Raw genomic sequence first — 20,996 nt, 5'->3', positions numbered from 1 at the left:
GACCTGACTCAACTAAACCTCTGGAGTTTTGAAGTGTCAATGGCAGCTTACCCATGTTATATTTATTGTGCAATACAGGTGTTCATGGTTGAAATGATAGTGTTTCTACTGCCTTTTAACAAAATGGTATACTTTACCATAATAGGTGTGATTAAATGAATGTCCGATCTGCACTGACGTTTACACTTGAGTCAAAACATGAGTCAAGGAAATTGTGAAAGTCTCTTCTCTCTTTTGGGGCGGTATTTGGCGTGTTACACATGTGCGCCCCTCCTCTCACTACAGATGGGATAATAGTGGTGGTAAAGTGGGTTTGAACTTGCAGCCGAGGGTGAGTGGAGGATAGTTCTCACTGATTCCGTTTCGGACCAGCCTGAGGTTTGCGGAGAGATCCACTCGGCACAGACATCTCTCTGGAACTTACAGTTGGCGCTCTAGACTTCACGTCAGATATTGGATTCCGCAACTTCAGAGGTATTGTTTAAAAAAAGTGTTGTATATTATCTTTTAGTGCTAGCCTTAGGCTATTTGATTATCTTTTGTATCCCTTGATTGGTAAATTAGATGTTTTTAAAAGATAGGCTTATGTTTTGGGCGGAACTTTTGCACAATTTTCGAACATGCAAGGAATCAGCGCTATATCTGCTTATGCACATGGATGTACTGTGGTGGCTGTGGATGTTTGACATCTTTTTGCAATTAAAGACATGGATGTCGCATTGTTATCCCGGGGAATGAGCAAGAGTTTGGGTGGTCAGGAATGTTCTCATGCTGATAACTTTTAACGGTTCGCGGAGGAACCTCATTCCAGAAGCCTCTTTTATGTGCTAATCATTCAGTCACACCCATTGACAGCTGATCAGTGGATAAGATTTATTGTCATAGCTTAAGGCGAAGGCTTATCTGACCTGGAGATGCGAGAGCGTAGTGCAGCTTCCCAGCTGCACATCAGCCCAGAACATCTGTGGTGTGTTCCCGTCCGCGAAAGAGGAGAGAGCATAATTCGTGACCAAATTGGTTGACAACTTGGCAAGAAACTTCGAAAATTTCCGTTATTAGAAAGTTATTAGACCTAATTGACTTATTTGTTTTCTGATACAGGTTTAAGATTTGTACTCTCGAGTCAGGGTTCATTGTCTTGACTCAACTGTGAGAGTAGTGGTATAGTCTTTCCAACTTTACGCTCTGTACACTTCAACAGTCTCGCACGGTTCACTCTGTTAAAGGTTGGCATCCATAGCCTACCTCGTGTTTTCGACCGTTTGCATTTTTTATGATAGTTTGAATGTAACAGCTTAAACGTTGCTTTTTCGTTTATTTCTTTTTATTTAAGTCACCGCAGAGATGTCACTACGAATCAGACACCTGCTGTGGCTGGTGTGTTTGTGCTCGAGCTACGCTGAGCACGGTGAGTATTTCTTTAAAATGTCAGTCCCTCTCTTTTTTTCTTTTATACTTTTCTTTTTTCTCTTTCCTCCTTATCACTCTCTCTTTCTCTCTTTTTAAAAATTATTTTCCTTTTTCTCTTTCTCCTATTTCTCTCTCTCTCTCTCTCTCTCTCTCTCTCTCTCTCTCTCTCTCTCTCTCTCTCTCTCTGTGTCTCTGTCTCTGTCTCTGTCTCTGTCTCTCATTCATCAAGCTAACTCGCCTTGTCTTTCCAGACCAAACCTGGAAGATGACAATGGAAAAGAGCTCACCGGCTAGCGGCTCTCTGGCTGGCAAGGTGGTGCTGCCGTGCCACTTCTCGATCACGCAAACCACCTCCGACAGCCCCACGCACACCCTTCACCCCCACCCCCGCAGCTCTCCCACGCAGAGCCCCGAGGACCAGCTGCGGATCAAGTGGATACGGCTGGAGGGTGTGGCGGAGAAAGTGGTGCTGGTAGCCCAGGGAGGAGTGGTCAAGGTGGGCCAGGAGTACCAAGGCAGGGTGGCCGTCGCCAGCCACCCACGGGCAGTGGGGGACGCCTCACTGACCGTTGTCCGCCTAAGGGCTAGCGATGCCGGCATGTACCGCTGTGAAGTCACGCACGGGATAGAGGACACCCAGGCTTCAGTCAGTCTCAACGTCAGCGGTAAGTGGAACACACACACAGACTCATATTATCATTAGTTCCAGTCTGGGTTTTGTGGTGAAACTCGAGAACATGCCCATCAGTTCATCCTCTGGTAGTTCCCTCACTTATTTTGGAGCTAGCAGCCTCAATTGGACTCATTGATTGGAGTCTCTTCAATGGCTACAATCAAGACAGCATTCAAAAGGATCAGGCCATATCCAAACCGAACGATCAAATCTCAGTGAACCTGCTGAGTCATTCAATGTCCCTATTCATTGTTCATTGATCCTGCTGATTCATTCAGTGTCCTGATTCATTGTTCGTTGATCCCGCTCTAACCCCTGGCAAACACCACATAGACCTGTACCTGTTTCGACGCCCACATCCATCAAACGAACATCAGACAAATCTCTATTGAAACATTTCATATTTCCGTTATGTAGAGGGTGGGCGAAAGTGTCAGTGTGGGACTGAACGAATATCATTAGACCCCCGGTAGCTTAGATTCCACATTAGGGATGAACAGCAGTGCCTGTTCACTCACAAAGACATCCTTATGAGTGACCTACAGCCTTGCTTTCCACAGCACATTCAGCTCCTCTAAAGCTGCCAGAAGCTTCCAGCTTGAGACAGAGGTCATATTCTATTTTTTATTTTTTTTGGTGGCAAACAACAGGCCCAGATGCGTTCCCCCGAGACGACAAAAGGGGTTTGGATCACAGGGAAAGTACTTCAATACTTTGTGTTCCCCCTCTCTCACCTGTGTCAACTGCCCTACTCAAACCGCTTAGCCGTTGCAGCTTCCCTACTCAACGAGTAACTGAAATGGAAGTGGGACATTTCTTAACGTAAAAAGGAACCAGACTGATATTAGTCACCCTTTCACTTCAAACTGCCGTGGGTGTTGCGCAATCGTAATCGTCAGCGCTCTACATTTGGACTGACATCACGTTTTATTCGTTTAGTAGGCGCTTTTATCCAAAGCGACACACGCGTAGTGCGCGCAGAAAGATCAAGGATCAGAAGTGCGTCGTTTCACAGTGTTTCTGTGGTGAGGAGTCGAGGAACGGTCTACGTTTCCTCGCCACAGTGCAAAGAAAACCACATCTCAGCCACCAGGCATGGCGATTGAAAAAAGAAGAAAGGAAAACAGGAACATATCCCACTACAGTAGAGTTAGTTTAATGTGTGGCGAACAAAAATAATAAAACTACAGTGAAATACTAACATGACTGACTGACTTTCTGACTGACTTTCTGACTGACTGACTGACTGGGTAACTGGCTGACTGGCTGGTTGTGTTCTCCCTCCAGGCGTTGTGTTCCACTACCGGGCCAGTACCAGTCGCTACACTCTGGACTTCCAAGGCGCTGTGGACGCTTGTCAGTTAGCTGGGGCCACCATCGCAACACCAGAGCAGCTGCATGCCGCCTTCGAGGACGGCCTCGACCAGTGCGACGCCGGCTGGCTCGCAGACCAGACCGTCAGGTGTGTGTGTGTGTGCGTGTGCGCACCTGTATGTGTGTGTGTGGTCAGAAGGAGGCGATTTCATTCGTTGTCCCCCCCTTTGCCTTTCAGATACCCAATCACAAAGCCCCGTCCTGGTTGCTCAGGCGATATGAACAACAGACCTGGTGTGAGGACGTATGGGCTCCGGGACCCGAAAGAGATGTACGATGTTTACTGCTATGTGGACAAACTGCATGGTGAGACTGAAGGGGCTGCTGTGTGGGGGGGCTATAGCATATCCACCTCAAAAGAAATGAATATAAGTTTGTATATTCAGTATGTCCTTGTTATATAGCGTCCTTTTCAATACTTTTAGTCATTTAGCAGACGCACTTATCCAATGGGACTAACAGTAAGTACAGGGACATTCCCCCCGAGGCAAGTAGGGTGAAACGCCTTGCTAGGGGACACAACATCATTGGCACGGACGGGAATCGAACCTGCAACCTTCTGATTAATAGCCCGATGCTCTAACCGCTCTGCTCTCTCATATGACTCCTATACATCAAACGTATGTCATTTCCTGTAATTTACTGTGTATGTGTGTGTGGCTCCCTCGACAGGAGAGGTATTCTACCCTGCCATCCGCTACAAACTGACCTTTCGCCAGGCCACCCGCGTGTGTGTGAGCGAAGGGGCAGTGCTGGCCTCCCCCGGCCAGCTGTTCGCAGCCTGGAGGGGGGGTCTGGACCGCTGTGACTACGGCTGGCTGTCGGACGGCAGCGCCCGCTACCCCGTCTCGGTCCCCAGGCCCCAGTGCGGAGGGGGCCTCCTGGGGGTCCGCACCCTCTACAAACACGCCGACCAGACCGGCTTCCCCAAGCCCACTGACCTGCACGGGGCTTTCTGCTTCAAGGGTGAGACTGAATAACACCGGACATGCAGTGGGCTGCCCCCCCCCCCCCCCCCCTCCACACCGCCCAGAACCATAAAGAAAGGGTCCCCCCCCCCCCCCCGGGTGAACCCTCCTTCGCTCCTGATTGGTTGATTTAGACAGGACTGGGGCAGCTTTTTTTTTCTTCCCGAGCTCTCATTTCTCTTCTCTCCTGAGCCCCCCCCCCCCCCCCCCCCCCCCGCCCCGCCTCACCAGATCCCAACCACACATTCACACACACACACACACACTGTCTCTTCTCTCTGAGCTATGTTCTGCCTGTTGGACCCGTCTCAAGGTCAACCGTGTAGCGTTTCCCTCACCCCCAGACTCGTGAATGATGGTTTGTGTGTGTTTAAACTTTGACCCTGTTTTCACTTCCTGCTGAGGATTGTCTGGGGGGCATGTCTCGCGTCTCTGTAAGGAAAAGAAAAAAAGCGAGAGGGAAAAGACAGGGGAGGAGCATCAAGGCTACCCATGAGACCTGACGTGCGCATGCATGCTAACAGCTTTAGAGGCAACGTTGCCTTGGAAATGTGTTTGCTCTGCGAGAATTCTGTTTCTGACATCTGGAGAGACCATGACCTCCTCCTCTCTTCGCCAGGGCTGCTCTGGAGTTTTCAACCTCACCAGCCAAAGGTAAAGTCAAGTAAACGTGGCCGCAATGCTGGGCCATGCCAGTGCCCACACAGGTCAAAAAACACCAGGCGGGTTGACTTGGCAGGTCACCAGGACTCCCCAGACACTATCTGTGGCTGGTTGAACACAACAACTTTGAAAAGCACAAGTCTCGATTGGTTTAGAAACAGGCGGATTCTAGGGCGCTGAGAGATGCGTTCGAGTTTGCCCGCTCGGGGGAAAACAAGCAAACCCCCAAAACGGTGGAGGAACATGCTCCCCTTGCCTTGTTTATGGACTGGTGTGTGTGTGTTTTTTTTATGAGGGGAAAACCCAACTCAAGCAAGCAGCCTCTAAAACAGATAGCAGAGCAGAGAGAAGCGGGGCAGGGTCCCTAATGCATCGCAGCTGGACCCTGCCCAGCGACAGAGGGAGAGAGGGAGGATGGGAGAGAGGGAGAAAGAGAGAGGGGGGGGGGGGCTGGAGAGAGGTACGCATGTTGATCTGCCAGAAGTCTAATCGTCATCCGGAGGAAATATGTATACCGTACATATGTACCAAGAGTGTTGTTTTTCCAGGGGGATTTACAGTGAGGTGGGTAGAACGCAGTTGCATCCTTGGACCGTGTGCAAACCACCCCTATGGCCTGGACACCGTGAGCTGGCTGTGTTTTTGGGGGGGCTATAGGGACAGAGCAGTGAATGACAGCCATCTAATTGAAGTGACACGACCATATAGTGTAAGGACAGACCTCGGCCCAGCCAGATGGCCGTGGCTCGCCAAACAAATGACATCACATCTGGTCTGTGCTGAGCTAGGCTGGGCTGGGCTGAGCTGGCCGGGGTCCTGCTGTATGTAGGGTCTCCTTACAGCGTGAAAGTGCTCCAGCAACTCCCCTGAGCGCCTCTGCTCGGAGCCAAGAGAGCTCTGGATGTACCTACAGAGCACACGAGAGAGAGAGAGAGAGAGAGAGAGAGAGAGAGAGAGAGAGAGAGAGAGAGAGAGAGAGAGAGAGAGAGAGAGAGAGAGAGAGAGAGAGAGAGAGAGAGAGAGAGAGGGAGGGGGGAGGGGGAGGGGGAGGGGGAGGGGGAGGGGGAGGGGGAGGGAGGGAGGGGGGGGGGGGGGAGGGGGAGAGGAGAGAGAGAGAGAGAGAGAGAGAGAGAGAGAGAGAGAAGGAAAGAAAGAGAGAGAGAGAAGGAAAGAAAGAGAGAGAGAAAGGGACTCTCCTTCTGCACGTTCTGCCGCAGCCCACCTCAGTGAGAAAGAGGGGCCAGTGAACTGAGAGTATACAGCGTTATGTCAGTTAAGTTATAGTGTGCCAACAGACCGGATATTCTCATGGGACAAAGTACGAGTTCAGCAGTTTGCGCTCACAAAGGCCCATTGTATGTAGTGTGTGTGTGTGTGTTTGCCCTCCCCTTCCCCTCTCCTGTTCTTAGGTGGTAGATCTTTTTTTATAGAGGGTGACACATGTAGTGTGATGCTGACATGCTACCTGGAACGGCTCTAACTTCAGGTGCCCGGAACGTTCATGTGTTCTGTGCGTGTTCTGTGCACTGCAGACGGCGGGACTGGATTCACGCAAAAGGGAGAGATAAACATATGTTCTGATGCTAGTCACGGCCAAAATAAATATCTTGAGACTAATGTGAGAAAGACAGAGAGAGGGGAGGGAGGGAGGGAGGGAGGGAGGGAGGGAGGGAGGGAGGGAGGGAGGGAGGGAGGGAGGGAGGGAGGGAGGGAGGGAGGGAGGGAGGGAGGGAGGGAGGGAGGGAGGGAGGGAGGGAGGGAGGGAGGGAGGGAGGGAGGGAGGGAGGGAGGGAGGGAGGGAGATGATATGGGTGGTTTGGAATTGGTCTAAAAGCACCAGTTTCCAAGCTCTTCAGGCGTCTATAAATACGGCTGTAGTGGTCTCGTCCAGGCCTGTTCTGCATATGGTCATTCTGACACCACTGGTAACGCTGCTTCCACTGCTGAAATGGTTTTATTCTAGACAGCTGACTTCACTTTCCAGAAATCACACTGGTTGGATTTCCATTTACAGCCTGCAGTGAGCTAACGCCATTCTGATGAAACACCATGTTTAGCAAACCGTACTCTGCGCTATCTGCCCTCTTGAAAGTATTCGACCGCCAGTAAAGCATTCCAGCGCAGATGGCTTTATCACCTTTCAAATTACATTTACTGTATTCCTCTTCTCTCCTCCCCTCGCATCCACACTCCCCCCCCCCATCTCTCCTCCAGGTAAGGAACCCGAGATCACTACCCCTGGACCAATCACAACCCCGGAGGCTCTCCCACCGCACACAGCACAGAGAGCTCACCACGCCGTTACCGACAGGCCCCGACACCAACCCCACACGACCGCCGTCGGCTCCCACTTCCCCCCACCCACAGACTCCCCCACGGCCACGGTGAGCACTCCCTTCCCCGATTTCAACGCGGAGGACTTCGATCAGAAGGACCCCAGCCTGGTAGAGTCCCTGCCCCGAGGGGACATCCTCTCCTTGCAGTTTCCCCCACTGCCCACCACCGTCTCCCAGCGCTCGCAGCTGGACATCGCCCAGGGGGGAGAGCCCTCCGACAGGGAGCAAGGGGGCTCCGGCCGGGGGGGGGAGAGCAGCGGGAGCGGGGAGGGCAGCGGGAGCGGGGAGGGATCCAGCGAGGGGGAGGAGGGGGATGGGGCGACTCCCCAGGCCGGGGTCAGGAAGTTCACCCCTGAACCTGACAGCACTCGCCAGCCAGGCCAGCGGCCTGCTGTGGTCTACAAGGAGGAGGGGCCAGATTCTGGGGCCTTGCCAAAGGTTCCACCCGGCACCACCCCGCCGAGCGCTGTGGACCAATCGGTGGCCACCTCGAGCGCTGGGGACCAATCGGTGACCACCTCAAGCACTGGGGACCAATCGGTGGCCACCTCTGGAGCAGCCTCGCCCACTAAGCCGCCGTACCAGCTGATCATCGTCAACGTGCACGACAAGAACCACTCAGGTGAGCGTTTGGACGAGAGTCTCTGAGTTTGACTCGTTCTCTGTTTGACCCGTTTGCCAGATGCTGTCGCTTCTGTGCGATGCTGGCAGGGCTGGTCTGCTTGTGTGTATTTGCTGTAGACCATCACGCGCAGACAGAACCCTCTGTTAGAGCCGGCTGTTTCTGGACAGCAGTGTCCCAGTCTGACCTCCCACAAAAAAAGACATTCATCCTCATATTAGATATTCCCATTTCCATATTTCCACTCGTGAATACGACATCAAGGTTTCCAGCTGCATCTCTGGTTCGATTGGCGAAGGATCTTGGATGTTAAAGTGTGGAAGGCCACGCCCGTTTTTTTCCTGCCAGAGATTCTCCTATTGCCCTCTAAACATCTCGAAAGGTTGTCGTAGTTCCTGTACTGTTCCTGTGCCTGTAGTATCTGTGGGAACTGTTTATTCTCAGACCTCATTTCGCTGTGCTGTTTGGGTTGTGTTTTGGAGAAACGGCCCTCAGAAACAGTCACGGTTACATTTAGTCATTTAGCAGACGCTCTTATCCAGAGCGACCTAAAGTAAGTACAGGAACATTCCCCCCGAGGCAAGTAGGCTGAAGTGCCTTGCCCAAGGACACAACGTCATTTGGCATGGCGGGGAATCGATCCGGCAACCTTCTGATCACTAGCCCGATTCCCTCACCGCTCAGCCATCTGACTCCCCGTTCTCTCCGTTCCCCAGGCTCTCGTGTGCATTCTATTCTTCCTGTCTGTGGCGTTTGATATGAAGCATCCATGTCATTGTTATCATTATCAGGCCCCCATCATCACTGAGCTCTTTCTTATTTAGAGGAACAGTGAGCTAGTTGACATGCAAACACATGCACAGCCAGATGTGGAAAACGCATGAAGTCATGTGCTCAGTGTCTACAGTGCCCCAGCTCGGCCAAACAGGCACTTTTCTGAGAGGAGCATATTGCAAAAGCATCAGTGGGTTTCTGAAAGCAGGTTCAGTTGCACTAAACACTAACAGGCAGCTCAGCGCTTGCTGGCTCAATACAGATCTGTCTCTTTGGCGGACCCTCTGAGCCGAAGGGATGCTGAAGTTTCCTTTGTTTAGTAGTACCCACGCACACATGCACACCCACACACGCACACACACACATGCACACCGACACACACACGCACACACACACACACACAAGGAGTCAACAGATCTCTGGCCTCCTTGAACTTAATTGCCCTTCCACTCAGCTGTTGGGTTAGGAATGGGAACCTGTTTATGGAAATGTGAAGTAAGTGTGTATGTGTTTGTGCAGGTGAGGTGACATGTATGTTTGTTAGTTTCAATGACACCCACACACCACGGTGTTAGCCCTGAGTTCAAATGGCAGACTCTTTGACACCCATTCGCGTTCTAATACTCCAAGGTCCGTTTTTGTCAAACCGCCCCCCCCCCCCCCCACGCTGCTCAAACACTTCCCCCATGTGCAAACCACAAACGAGCACCTCCTTACACCCCTTATTTAACCTTCTTACCCTTCCCAAACGCTCAGGTTACTACGTTACTACTATCCCTGCAGCGTGTGAGTCTGTGTGTGTGTCTGTGTGTATTTGTGTGTATGTGTCCGTTGACACGAGTCTCGCCCCCCCCCCCCTTCCCCATGACCTGCCAGCCCTTCCACCTATTAAAACAAAATGTTTATCATGAAACGAGCAGAGGTATACTAGGTCCCTGAGGTCATATTTCATTACAGTTTCTCAGTGGTTTTCTTTGACCTACTGCTCTCACACGGTGTGAGGAAATTGAAGAATAGAAATATTGATTGTTATGGTTCAATCTTCCTGCTTCAGAGTACCGTTTCAATTAGATTGGATGGATCAAGTTTAGGGACAAAGACACGTAGTGGCTGCTTTTGTGAAAACGAGGACGTTTACACACACACACACACCTCTGCACGCAGACATTCAGGAGCAGAACTTGCGGTGTGTGTGTGTGTTTTATCTATCCCCAGAGAGACATCGTACCCCAGGTTTAGAGCTTATGTCCAAATCGACTTCACATTTTGCACACATTCCCATGATATAGGTTCCATGTGTACCATAAAGTCCTAATGAAGACACACAAACCTTCATTGTTTCAGTGCAGCCCTTGGCAGGGACAAAGCCATACCCAACACAGAGGCAAGCCTATAGACCTACAGGAGATTCCAGTATGACCTCCTTTGTCAAACAGTCTATATTTTAATCCCACAAATGGGCTTCTGTAGGATTCCGTAACATAACATGAAATGTTTGTTCTCGATGCCTGAACGGGTTAACGCACCCCGGGTTAGGAAAGGCAGATATAAAGCTGGCTTTCATTATAGATTCAGTGGAGAAAACAAGAATGTATTCTGCTGCCTTATAACTGTCTGCTAATTCTAAGCTTATTTGCCTCCTGTTGTGTTCTTCCCAGTGGATCACATATTGGATATCCTAGGCCGGCCTCCAGGGGGCGACTTGCAGATCCCAGAGTTTCCAGGGTTCCAAGTGGTGCCCAGCGAGGCCATCCAGGGCAGCGGGGAGGCTGACGGCATCCTGGCAGCGCCCATCACCTTGCCGCCCGCACTCAGCTTCATCAATGGCAAACACCAGGTCAGACTCAGAGCCGGGTGCTACCACCATGCCTGAAGATTTAAACAGCCTTCCTTCCTGTCTTTCTCTTTTCCTTCCTTCCTGCCTTTCTCTTTTCCTTCCTTCCTTCCTTCCTTCCTTCCTTCCTCTTTTCCTTCCTTCCTTCCTTCTTTCCATCCTTCCTTCCTTCCTTTATCTTTTCCTTCTTTCATCTTTTCCTTCGTTCTTTCCTTCCTTCCTTCCTTCCTTCCTTCCTTCCTTCCTTCCTTCCTTCCTTCCTCTTTTCCTTCCTTCCTTCCTTCCTTCTTTCCATCCTTGCTTCCTTCCTTCATCTTTTCCTTCCTTCCTTCCTTCCTTCCTTCCTTTATCTTTTCCTTCTTTCATCTTTTCCTTCCTTCCTTTCTTCCTTCCTTTATCTTTTCCTTCTTTCATCTTTTCCTTCCTTCCTTCCTTCCTTCCTTCCTTCCTTCCTTCCTTCCTTCCTTCCTTCCTTCCTTCCTTCCTTCCTTCCTTCCTTCCTTCCTTCCTTCCTTCCTTCTATCCTTCCTTCCTTCCGTCAATCCTTTCTTTCTTTCTCTCTTTCTTTCCTTTCTCGATTGTTTTCCTTCGTTCCTTCATCAAGTCCATCCATTCCTCCTCCCAGGTGACCCTGGAGCCGGCGGGCCCAGGCCAGGAGCAGGAGGCGAGGGGAGACCAGTTTGAGACGGCCACCCCAGTCGAGACACCGCTGGGGGGAGTGGGTGAGGAGGCGGGGGAGGAGCGGAGCCCCACTCCGTTTGACTATGGAACCGTCGAGCTCCACCCAGACGAGTCGACGACCTCTGCCGTGGACGGGGACGGAGCAAACACCACCCCGGCCCACCGCTCACCCCCAGTCCCTGTATCTCCCCCCGGGCCCCAGCACACCGGCTCCCCCCACCCCTCGTCTCATGGCGCATCCCCTTTTGATGATACGGAAGGGTCGGCGGGCCGAACCACCGACGACGAAGGGGGTGTGACCCAGGAGGGGTCGGCGGACGAAGCCACGCCCACCCCAGCCTCGGGCGGCCAATCGGGAGTGGTAACGGACGAGACAGAGATCGGCGGGTCGGACCTCACCATACACACCCCGCGCTCCCCGGTTCGCGAGGACGACGCGCTCGGCGAGGACGCGCACGCCCGCACGGAGGCGGGAGACCTCGAGGGGTCTTCGTCGGCGGAGGAGGAGGGTTCAGCGCAGGAGGCGTACCCTCCGGAGGTACCCAGGCTCACCAGCTCTTGGACCCCCTCTCACGCCACCCGCCACCCCCAGCAACCTCACCGCCCCGTGGGCTCCGCTGAGACTCCCCTGGTGGGTCCGGCTGTGGAGCTGGGGTTAGAGGCTGGTTCGAGGGTCTCTCCAAGTGACCAGACCCCTGCGAGAAAGGACACTGTCACTGCGACACCAGCCGTCGAAGATCCCACACACCCCGCTCGAGATCACTACACCCCCCCCAGACACCCCACCACCCAGGGCAAGCCCCACCCTCCCCCCCAGGCCACACACTCAACCACACCCCCGACTTATCACTCCGGCGAAGCGACACACGCCTCCTCGTCGACCACGAGCCACGTGGACCGGACCACGCCCAGCCAAGCGCCACGCACGCGTCCCGTTCCCCAGTGGGCCTTGACCCCTGACCCCTCGGCCACGCCCCTGTCGGAGGAGCCCTTTGTGGATTACGACCGAGTCAGGGGAGCCCTCCTTCCCGAGGCCGGCCCCCCCGCAGGCCCCCAGTCCACAGCGGAGCCACGGACAGACGACGCGATCGAAGCCCAAACGATCAATATCGCAGGTGTGTACACTGGATTCGGGGAGGCTGGGAGTCGTTTTGGTGGTGGTGATGGTGATGATGGTGAAAATAATGAAGACTGATGACCTGTGTTGCTTTCAGATTTAATCCGATGCACCGTAAATGTGTGTCAAAACGGAGCGTCTTGCTATCAGCAAGGGCCTTCCAGCATATGTGTTTGTGCCCCCGGGTACTCTGGGCAGTACTGTGACACAGGTACACACACACACACACACACACACACAGAGTCAATTGACAATCTCTGTAAACTTCAGAACAACAGATTTCCCCTCTTCCGTTTTCCCCCCAGAAATCGATGAGTGCGAGTCGAACCCGTGTCGTAACGGAGCGACCTGTACGGATGGGCTGAACTCCTTCACCTGTGTATGTCTGCCCAGCTATACGGGACAGCTCTGTGAGCAAGGTGAGGTCCTCACACACACACACACACACACACAGCTCCAGTCGACCTGCCTTGGGACAAAGAACAGCATCGTTTTATCAAGTCTGCAGACTCCACTACTGGGCTTAGAGAAACCACTTTCACAGTTTCCCAGGGGTTTGAATCACACACACACACACACACACACACACACACACACACACGTGTGAGTCATGTCTTTGCTTCTTGGATATCCCCTAGTGCAGGGCGTTGCCTGACTTTCGATGACTCCACGTCCAGCACCGCTGTTATTACTCAGCAAGTCGTCCCGACGCAAAATGCACACTTCCCCGTGTGTGCACACGAGCGCACACGTGCACGCATCCCATGTCACATGACACACTGTTCTCATGTACTGTGCAGACAGTTTGCAGCACAGCCCTTCTCAGACACAGAGAAGAGACAGACCCACAGCTGCTCTCTCCTGCTGCTCTGCCAGAGGAGAGAGAGAGGTAGAGAGAGAGGGGGGGGAGAGAGAGAGAGAGAGAGAGAGAGGGAGAGAGAGAGAGAGAGAGAGGGGGGGGAGAGAGAGAGAGGGAGAGAGAGAGAGAGGGAGAGAGAGAGAGAGAGAGAGAGGGGGAGAGAGAGAGAGAGAGAGAGAGAGAGAGAGAGAGAGAGAGAGAGAGAGAGAGAGAGAGAGAGAGAGAGAGAGAGAGGGAGAGGGAGAGAGAGAGGGAGAGAAGTTGCCCGATACTTAGTCGAACAATGTTTTGCAGCTGGAGTTGCAGTGAATCAAAGAGGGCTCCGCTAACGACTGTCAGTGAACCAAATCAGTCTTCTTTCATCGCGGAAACCGAGCTGTCTTTCGACGTCCATTTATTGTTGTCACTCTGAATCACGTGTCCAGTTGACCCTACTCATTTACTTTTATCACCCTGCCGTAACCCCTTTTATCACCGTGCTGTAACCCCTCACGATTTCTTAACCCTAACCGCACAACTTTCCCTGCCACACGCTCGACCACACCTGGTCTGACCCTCCAGGTTAGCGTGAGACCATCTTGTAGGTCTCTGCAGGTATTTAAGGTTGATGATGGGTAATCCCTAAGGTCTGGATGGAGGAAGCTGCAAGGCGCATTCATTGAGCCAGACGTGACTGCAGACAGGCTGATACAGACTGGTCTTTGTTGCCCCAAATCGAATGAGTCGGCTGATTACAAAGCTACACTGTTTTGGTATTGTACTTTATCCCCTATTCACTGATTCAGTGGGTGTGTTGTCGATGCTCTGTGCGTTCGTGCACCAGTGTGTATGCCCAAGTGTGTGTGTGTGTGGGGGGGGGGGGGGGGGGGGGACGCCAGTGTGCATGTGTGCGTGTTTGTTTGGACTATAGACAAGGGTAACTTGTGATGGTTTCCAATCAGACTAATGAAGTCCAACTGTGAGCTGGGTTACTGAGCTCATTCAGTCAGCGAGAGACCTTTCTTCCCCAGCTGTGCCTCTCTCTGTCGCTGTCCTAGCCCCCCCGACCTTCCTCCGGCCATACATCGTCAAGTCTGATGAGTGGTATTATTGCACGGACAACAGAAGTGCTGTAATCGCTCTGTGCCCCTGGTCTATGGCTCTGCTCACGAGGAAAGTGGAGAGGGTGTTCATACTCTTTTTTTTCCTCTCTGCCTCCCTCATATGTCCCTCTCTCTCGCTCACTTCCTGCTCCTCCCTGACTCTCGCTCTGTCTCTCTCGCCCTTCCCTATCTCTCTCTCCCTCTCCCTCTCTCTCCCCCAGACACCGAGGTGTGTGAGTACGGCTGGCAGAAGTTCCAGTCCCACTGCTACAAGTACTTCACCCACCGCCGCACCTGGGACGCCGCCGAGCGCGAGTGTCGTCTCCACGGCGCCCACCTGGTCAGCGTCCTGTCCCAGGAGGAGCAGCAGTATGTCAACCGTAAGGTCCCGCCCACAGAACCGCCCCCTCCGGTTTTGAGGTGTCAACCCGTCGGAAATAGAGACCAGCTTCTGGCTTCCACACTGCCAGCTTGGCTGGAGTGGAGCAGGCAGGAAAACTCGTGCCGTGTTCCTCAGTGCAGTCTGGGGGTAACGGGGTCCTCTTTTGTGGCTCTTTGCGATGGCGCTAAGAGAAGGTGGACTCGCGCCATGCCCTTGGGCAGCTCCCTCGCTGATTGCTCGCTCTTTAATCCCACATGCGAATGCCCACGCGAACACGTTCGGACACAGGCTACAAACAGGCGGACACGCGCACCCGCACGCACTCTCTCGCGTACACGCGCGTGTACAGTGCGTAAGCACACGCGCGCAAAATAATCTGTGCAGATCGTAGTTGCTAATTGAGCCTGTTTTAGTGGAGCAGAGAGAGAGCTGGCGTGGTTGGCATGTTTAGCTAGGAGCTGGAGCAGGCCTCTAGGATTTTCTCTCACAGATTTGTGGTCCTGGCCTTTGTTCAATTTGCTGGCAGTCTCCCTTAGTCTCCACTGTAGTTTGACTGTGCACCCCTGTGTACCTCAGGTCTGGGCCATGACTATCAGTGGATCGGCCTGAACGACAAGATGTTCGAGAGAGACTTCAGGTGGACGGACAGCAGACCAGCGGTGAGTGAAAGAAATGGACACGCGCTTGGGAAAAGACGTGGGACTGTCGGGTTTGTTTGTACGGGTTTGTTTGTTACTCTGAGATAATTGGGGATTGTGTTTTCCTGTACGATGAGTTAGCTGGGTTGTCTGGAGAGGACAGCAAGACATTTGACACATTTGATACGTGGACTTTTACACTCAGTGGGGGTTTTTCGACGGCGTTATCGGAAAACGAAGACACACCCATATTCAGCTGTTCGGATAGAGTCGAGAGAGAGTCCAAACCCCTCCTCTTGTACAGCAGGGGAGGTCCAGTCCCCCCCTATTAGCATTCGTTTTAGCTCCACCGTGTGGCCTTTCTGAGTAACGACACCCTGCTCAGTCGATCCCCTTCAGCGCCATTCTGTCACTTTGTACAGCCGCTGCACATGTGATGACTTTAGCAGGCTTATTAGAGAACCATGTGCAGCATCCCAGAAGATGGCTGGAAACTGCAGAGAGGTGACCTAACTGTCCTGTTTAATGAATGATGGGTGCCCCTCCCCCCCTTACCTCCCCCCTCCCCCCCTTACCTCCCCCCTCCCCATGGTCCTGTGTTCTAACCCGCATGTATACACTGAGAAATGCCTCAGATTGTGCTGGATGTGTCTGGGCTCTAGTTTGCATGAAACGGCTGTGCTCCAGTATGGGTTTTGTTGTGAACATATCTCTGTGTGTGTGTGTGTGTGTGTGTAGCAATATGAAAACTGGAGGCCTAACCAGCCAGATAGCTTCTTCCAGTCGGGGGAGGACTGCGTGGTGATGATCTGGCACGAGGAAGGCCAATGGAACGACGTCCCCTGCAACTATCACCTCAGCTTCACCTGCAAGAAGGGCACAGGTATGCACACACACACACACACACACACACACTCTCACACACACACAGCTCATTAAAACGAACACTAACCCCTGCGTGTGTGTCCTGCCCCCAGTGTCGTGCAGCCAGCCCCCGGTTGTAAGAGACGCCCGGGTGTTTGGCTCCATGAAGCCTCGCTATGAGATCAACTCCCTGGTGCGCTACCACTGCAAACATGGCTTCATCCAGAGACACGTGCCCACCATCCGCTGCCGTGACGACGGCCGATGGGACAGCCCAAAGGTCTCCTGCATGAGCCGTGAGTACTGCAGTCGCGGCGTGCTCGACGTGTCACGGCGGATCTCTCTCACGCCCCCCCCCCCCCCCCCCCCCCGGTTCCCGTCATAACCGCAATGTTCGATCTCTTCGCTTTTCCAGCTGCCACTTTTCACCGGACTTTCGCTCTCAAGCACCGCAGCGGTCAAAGCCACCATCACCACCACGACTTCCACAGCAAGAACGTGTTTCCCGAGCCGAATCAGGAGAAGAGGGAGAGGAGGTCCGACCAGCGTGGCGGAGGTCACCGAGGTCACCACTGATGTTCCGTCAGTTCTGAGGAGGCCAGTCCTGCCCCCCCCCCCCGGCTCCCACTCCGCCCGAGACCCAGAGACACTCATAACTCGACTGCGCTGTCACTCCAAACCTGCGTGTCCCTTCAGCCCAGTCAGTCAGTGAGTTGGCAAGCTAGGACACTTTGAAATCATTCCTCTCGATTGGTTCGAACGAATCTTTGGCTAACCGTTGAACGATAGTGAGTCCGTTCAGATGACTTCACGAAGTGTTGTTGTGACGTGTTTTGAGAACTTTCTTTTGTTATCTTACTGAGCTGGAGTCCCCCCCCCCCCCCCCCCCCCCCACACAGATGACGTATCTTCCCCCAGACAAAACTGTGAGACTACAGTAGCCCGGAGAGAAACTAGCAGACACTGCAGTTCTGCAGACCACATCTGAATGAGTCTAGAGCCTTCAGAAGGTATATAGTCCACAGAAAGGACAGCTAAATTATCAAAGTACCAAAATGTTTGCCCAATCGCTATGCAATTATTACAGAGAACAATGCGTCATTACCTGAATCCAGTTCACTTTTTTTATAGATCAATTAAGCTTTGTTTTTAAGTCAGAGAATGCAATAAGGTTAAATTATTTGATATTTCCACATGGGTAAAAGCTGCCCATATAGATTATCTACCTGAGATGAATGATAAAGCCGAATGAACTATCAAGAGCCATTTACATTTTAGTCTGCCGTGCGTCGAATTTTATACAAGAAAACCTGAAATGGACCTTTCTGCATTTAACCTTTAATGGTTTTCTGCATTTAACCTTCGTAACGTGTCGTTTGTTCTGCATATACACAGAAAGAGGGAACAGGTATGTTGTATGTATTGTGTCTGGAAACAATACTCTTGTAAGATGGATAAAAGGTCTATATGAATCTATATTGGTTTAATTTATTGCATACATAAGCGCTATGAATGGACTGTGATTCTGAATGAAAGTCAGTAGAATTGAAGCGATCCAAACAGTGACAGCTTCCTTCCTGTTTACAGGTTTCTGCCTTGTCGTATATTGCAGATACAGCATCTTCTCCTCACTTCTCACTGCATTGCCTTTGTGTAGCCTTCTCCTAAGTCGCTCCTAAACTTTGTTTTCCCAAGGTAATCCAGTTCTTTGAGCTGTTGTAGTCCTGAGGGCCTGATTCCCAGCGTCACCGCTGCCCACCAAACAACACTTGAACTTTTTTTCCCCACTCCTTTGTCATTCTCAAGCTGACCTGTCCTCTCCATACATAGTATCTGTGTTGTATTTTATCTGTCTGTTTTGCCCCATGGTGGAGATGATGGGGATTCTGGATCGGGTGCAGTGATGTCATCCGTTGATGGCAAGCTTTCTTTTCGATCGTTATTTTAGTGTGTTACGTTTAACTGCCACTGTTCCTGTGTTTGCTTCCATTCCAGGCTCCCTGTCAGTCTGCTGTTCGTGCAATAAAAATCAGTATGTTAACACATTACTCCTGTTTCGGGTCATTACTTTCAAGTGGCCCATCATAGAGGTAGCTAACCCTCTCTTTATAACAGATGCTAAACACTTTGTCTTTGAAATGAAATCCTTCTTCCCATTCGCCCCGATAGAGGGCACTACTGGACGCCCGATGTTGACATCGACAGCAGTTTTGTCAATCCATAAAGAGGGTATAATAATATAGAATACCTATTATTTATGAACTTTTGTTTGTTCGTTTTTTGTTTTGCTTACTGTACTTTCCACTTGTCATGTGTCAATGGAAAGCTTGTTCATTGTATCTCCTGTGTTCATGATGAATGAAAGAATGAGCCGTTAGGAAAGCAGTGTTGTATCCAGGCAACAGGCAGGGTATGTGTGGGGATCTTAAAATAGCCTTGTGGAAACCAGCCTCGAAAATATGAACAAACCTGAAAAACCCCTATGTTGTCATCCAGCACCTAAAACAATCCTGGACTTTGACAAACATTTTTCAGTTACAAGATCGACTGACAGACCGACCGGACCATGAAAGGACCTCTGTTAGTCTGTGTTTCCCAAACCTGGCAGGAAAACTGTAAATGTCCCTCCCTGGAAATATCTTCGCCGTGATGTAGTAGTAGGGACTGTAGGAACACCTGGTACGACCCACGCTATGACATTCTCCCTGGCCCCTAGACCCTCTCACTAGCCCACGGCCCCCACCCTCCCAGCTCCTCACCCAGGGCAAGTCAATCCTAGCCCACAGCCACTCCTAGTTCCCAGCCCAAGGCCAGTTTCTCCTAACCCATGATCCCTAGCCCCCTGCAGCCGGGCCTATATTAGAATGCTTTACCGAGTCACACACCTCCCTCCTATTGCTGGAGGCCTTCTTTCCTTATAAACCCCACCACACCATTCTACACCCCCAGGAAAACATCCAGTACCACACAGGAACGTGCATATACATGGATTTTCCTGAATACAATTCAAAAACAACATCAACATGTATTCATATTTTTTATTTTCATTTTTGACTTGGGTCCAAAGACGTTTGTTACATAGTTACTATGCCATGAGTAGTGTTGTAGTACACAAAACAAAGGGACATATGGCTTTTTCACACATCACATGTTGACTGAATGTCACTCAAGCCAATCAAAACGGTTTATTAGACACACTGACCCTTAAGCCAGTGGTGTTGTAGCATTTTCAAAAACGCCCCCCCCCCCCTCCCCCCTGTGCTTGGCTGTCAACGATAACCTACTGAAGGAAAATATCTATCTGTCTAACAAACACATCAGAGGCTAGTTTCAATATAAAGCTATTGCGTGTGTCCGACCAGCAGTTCTTTTGTAACAACAGTGCCATGGGTAGTCTTGGAGTTGTCTGATAAGACAGCGGTGGAGCCAAATCTGGCTAACTCACCAGATGGAGGCTGCTGACTTAGCCTCAGAGTCAGCCAGGACTCTCCTTTCAGATCAATGTGCTCTAGCCCTTGACTCTGTGCAGTATCTACAGTCTCAAACATCGATGGCATCTTCAAACGGGCTGACTCTGACATGTACGCGGTGTTTTTCTGGTTCAATGAAGTAGGGGTGAAGCAATATTCTATATTCCCCTATATTCTGTCCATGTGTAAACTGTTAGGTAAAGACTTGTGCTACAGGCTTGAGCTGAGCTGAGCCATGCAATGTATGTTAGCGTGGATAGCTAGCTTCCCAGCCCAGCACTACGGAACAGACACATAAAGTATCACTGCTGTGGTTTGTCAATTTAAGAAACTATTGGTATAAAAATAGCATTTTATGGAGATAATACTGTTTGCTGAGCTAATAGGCTTAGTGTTTGTTTTAATGCTGTTAGTTAAAGCTCAGTCATGCCTACTGTATCCTAGGCCAAGGCCAAACACAGGCGCAAAAAGCAGCCGCATGTGGCTAGCTTACCGTAAAGGAACATGGCATTGCACCTGGTGACACGAGCGTCTACCTTTTCTGCCAGGCATTTTGTTGTTGCTGCTAAAGGCCTTCTACTGTCTAGCTTGGCCCAACCGTAGGCCTCCAGACATTCTCGGCTCCTAGGTTCAGTGCAACGTTTCGTGTCCATGTATGTTGTTGTGGGAGGATACTTCACTCTGAACCGTGTCTAAAGTGGGGATTGTGGGATTGTATGGTTGGCAATATTAATATATATAAAAAACATCCCTTAACAGAAATACAGTTATATACTCATGTTCTACATATTCATAGTTAGAAAACTTAATCGATAATTGGCTGCTACTTTTTAATCCGTTTCCATGATTGATTGATGTTTGGTCCATAGATAACTTGTTGGTATCAAAACCGAAAAAGGTCAATGGTATGGTGAGGTTTGTGCCTCTGTAATAGCACCCTGCAAAGATGGAAAGCAGAGATGGTTATGGTCGTGCTATTTCTGCGTTAACATTAGTAATTGCGTCCTGGCATGGTTGTTGGATTTAAGCCATCTTTGCTTTCTGGTTTTTCTCCAAGCTGTAAAGGTTGTCCTAGATGTATTGGTCAAAACAGTAAGTGCCCGAAAGTAGCAGTCCGATTATGAGACGCTTAACTAGATTGTGTTTCTCAGTCCAAATAGGTCTTTCAAGACAATGACATGTTTTACCCACCCCTGGGAGACTGGCTGCCCACTATAAGGGTACCCCAGCCCCCAAACCCACCCTCACA

General features: G+C 51.2%; 1 protein-coding gene across 1 annotated transcript; it reads left to right on the top strand.

The window, feature by feature from the left end:
* Positions 1 to 296: 296 nt before the first annotated feature.
* Positions 297 to 18,325, top strand: vcanb (versican b). The gene is made up of 16 exons (XM_084694269.1): positions 297 to 474; positions 1,334 to 1,408; positions 1,662 to 2,075; positions 3,371 to 3,545; positions 3,636 to 3,763; positions 4,130 to 4,423; positions 7,303 to 8,046; positions 10,479 to 10,657; positions 11,280 to 12,450; positions 12,550 to 12,663; positions 12,758 to 12,871; positions 14,615 to 14,773; positions 15,352 to 15,434; positions 16,152 to 16,296; positions 16,391 to 16,573; positions 16,693 to 18,325. Exons 2-16 carry the CDS (start codon positions 1,345 to 1,347, stop codon positions 16,851 to 16,853), a joined length of 4,128 nt encoding a protein of 1,375 aa, XP_084550395.1. The 5' UTR covers positions 297 to 474; positions 1,334 to 1,344; the 3' UTR covers positions 16,854 to 18,325.
* The last annotated feature ends 2,671 nt before the right edge of the window (positions 18,326 to 20,996 follow it).

Source organism: Hypomesus nipponensis, chromosome 27 (genome assembly GCF_054491055.1).
Source record: "Hypomesus nipponensis isolate SF chromosome 27, ASM5449105v1, whole genome shotgun sequence".
In the NCBI taxonomy this organism is placed as follows: Eukaryota; Metazoa; Chordata; class Actinopteri; order Osmeriformes; family Osmeridae; genus Hypomesus; species Hypomesus nipponensis.
Note: the sequence above shows the minus strand (reverse complement) of the source record. Positions and strands in the feature narration are given on the sequence as shown.

Excerpts from the sequence above, each read along its gene's own strand:
- vcanb (XM_084694269.1), top strand. The coding sequence starts at position 1,345 with ATGTCACTACGAATCAGACACCTGCTGTGGCTGGTGTGTTTGTGCTCG. Across the intron at positions 1,409-1,661 it reads CTCGAGCTACGCTGAGCACG|ACCAAACCTGGAAGATGACA; the intron begins GTGAGTATTTCT and ends TTGTCTTTCCAG. Across the intron at positions 12,664-12,757 it reads TGGGCAGTACTGTGACACAG|AAATCGATGAGTGCGAGTCG; the intron begins GTACACACACAC and ends TTTTCCCCCCAG.